The sequence below is a fragment of the Sinocyclocheilus anshuiensis genome, unplaced genomic scaffold, assembly GCF_001515605.1.
Source record: "Sinocyclocheilus anshuiensis isolate Anshui unplaced genomic scaffold, SAMN03320099.WGS_v1.1 scaffold882, whole genome shotgun sequence".
Taxonomy (NCBI): domain Eukaryota; kingdom Metazoa; phylum Chordata; class Actinopteri; order Cypriniformes; family Cyprinidae; genus Sinocyclocheilus; species Sinocyclocheilus anshuiensis.
In genome coordinates, this window is record NW_015540910.1 from 825,414 (window position 1) to 827,385 (window position 1,972).

Sequence of the window (1,972 nt, forward strand, 5' to 3'; positions counted from 1 at the left end):
AATAATGAAAATCATCTCCCTCGAGAGCTGAATGTGTATGCTCCGCTCTTATACAAACAACACACAGATCGTGTGTATCCCCCGCCGCCAGATATCGTGGGCAGGGAGGAACACAACGTCTGTAATGCCGTTCGCTCGCCATAGACTTAGACTTTGCTTTTGACATGATTGATATGCTTGTGGCTGACAGACAACAATAAATAGGACTGACACATACACAGAGCGCTACTGAAGAGCAGAAGCTAACTTGCGCTCTGCTGATTGCGCTTTTATACTTCCTGGTGCTCACGTCACCCCGCTCGTGACGTCTCGCTGCTCCATTGGGCTGATTTTGCACGTGCTTCAGAACGCGGTCACGCAGGGACATTCCCAAAGCGATTCTCAACGCAGCTCGAGTTCCTTAAGTGGAACTTTTAATTGTACCTTATTACAAAGTATACTTTTTAATTTGACCTTATTACTTATAAGTGTACTTCAGTGTAAGAAACTCTCATGAAAGTGTACACTCTTTAAATAAATGTAAGTGGCCCTTTACTTTTTTAATATAATGTTATCTGTAAATATGTGTTTTTTATGATCAATAAGTAAAATACACATTTCAAATTAAAGTGGTATAGTGAAATTGGTACGTTTTGACATATAATGGGGGTGAAGTGTAAAGCAGTATGTTAATAAGGCTTGAATGTATGCCAGAATTATTGAATTGGATTGAAATGGGTAATCAATCATACCCATGTAAAGAGCAGTGTTTTCCGCCCTCGAAAAATCATCCAGATAAGACAACCCAAGAGGCATGACGGGTGTCTCTCCTACCCCACGAAGCATGTTCCCGAGAAACACATAGAGCCACAAGGAAGAACTGGCTGCTTTCTCACATTCTACAAAAACAAATGAACAACTGCACATGCAACTCTGTAAGACACTCCAATATCAGCATCTCAATGAAAGAATAAATTCTAAAAAGCATTCAAACCCAATACATTAGGCTTCCAAAAGTTCAAAGTTCAGAAAAGAAAAGCTAGGTATAAGCAAACTAGAGTGACAGATCAGTGTTCCAGGGGATTGTGGGTAGCACAATCATATGTGACCCTGGACCACAAAGCCAGTCTTAAGTCACAAAGGTATGTTTGTTGAAATAGCCAACAATACATTGTATGGATCAAAATTATCGATTTTTCTTGTAATGCCACAAATCATTAGGATATTAAGTAAAGATCATGTTCCATGAAGATATTTTGTAAATCTCCTACCATAAATATATCAAAACTTAATTTTTGGAGAGGCAATTGGTCTTCTCTAGAAGATCAAGGCCCATAAGTTTATTATTGTGATACATTGGTTGCAGTATCGCTATATATGGTTTAATATCTTATCTGAGGTCATTCTCAGGGTTAAACAACTTACCTGCTTGAATTTCCACAGTGGGAATTTCATCTTGTGCAAGACTCCCATTGGTTAAGCATGGTAGAATACTCTCTGTACCATTCGAGGCAGAGAAATGGGAAATTGTTGTTTCGTATTTGTACCTGTGGAAAACGCATTAACACATTGTTACACAATTTGTCTTATAATTTGAATCAGAAATGTATCCTTGTTGACACAAATGTGGTAACTAAAGTGGTTTAAAGAGTAGTTGACCAGTTAAACTTACAGTCCTTGGAAGAAATGTGGTGCCGCAGTTATGAAGGATCCCATGGCCATAATTAAACATCCAGCTCCTATGAGTCGTGGTCTATGCAGCTTAGCACCAAAGTAACTCACAAAAGCTATTACAAACAGATTACCTGAAAAGAACAAAAATTGGTATCCTATTAACATCACCACCAATTTTAACCATAAAGAAGAAATAAACTGCAAACGTACTCATAATTTCCTGCAGTACAGAACATACTTAAAGACATTTTGAATACATTGGTCCTAAAAATTATTCACTTGAGCCACACTGAAAAAAAGAAGAAAAAAAAAAAAATAT

General features: G+C 37.7%; 1 protein-coding gene across 3 annotated transcripts in view; it reads right to left on the reverse strand.

Annotated features, from left to right (window-relative positions):
* LOC107689242 (solute carrier organic anion transporter family member 1C1-like) overlaps positions 1 to 1,972 on the reverse strand; it is a 30,059-nt gene that overhangs the window by 21,256 nt on the left and 6,831 nt on the right. Inside the window, exons 5-7 of one of the 3 annotated variants that reach the window (XM_016487183.1) lie at positions 1,652 to 1,784; positions 1,405 to 1,526; positions 732 to 878 (exon numbers count right to left, since the gene is read on the reverse strand). The exons of the other annotated variants lie outside the window; for them this stretch is intronic. Of the exons in view, the coding sequence (XP_016342669.1) occupies positions 732 to 878; positions 1,405 to 1,526; positions 1,652 to 1,784 (402 nt within the window). The remainder of the gene's footprint in view (positions 1 to 731; positions 879 to 1,404; positions 1,527 to 1,651; positions 1,785 to 1,972) is intronic. 3 annotated transcript variants of the gene reach the window in all.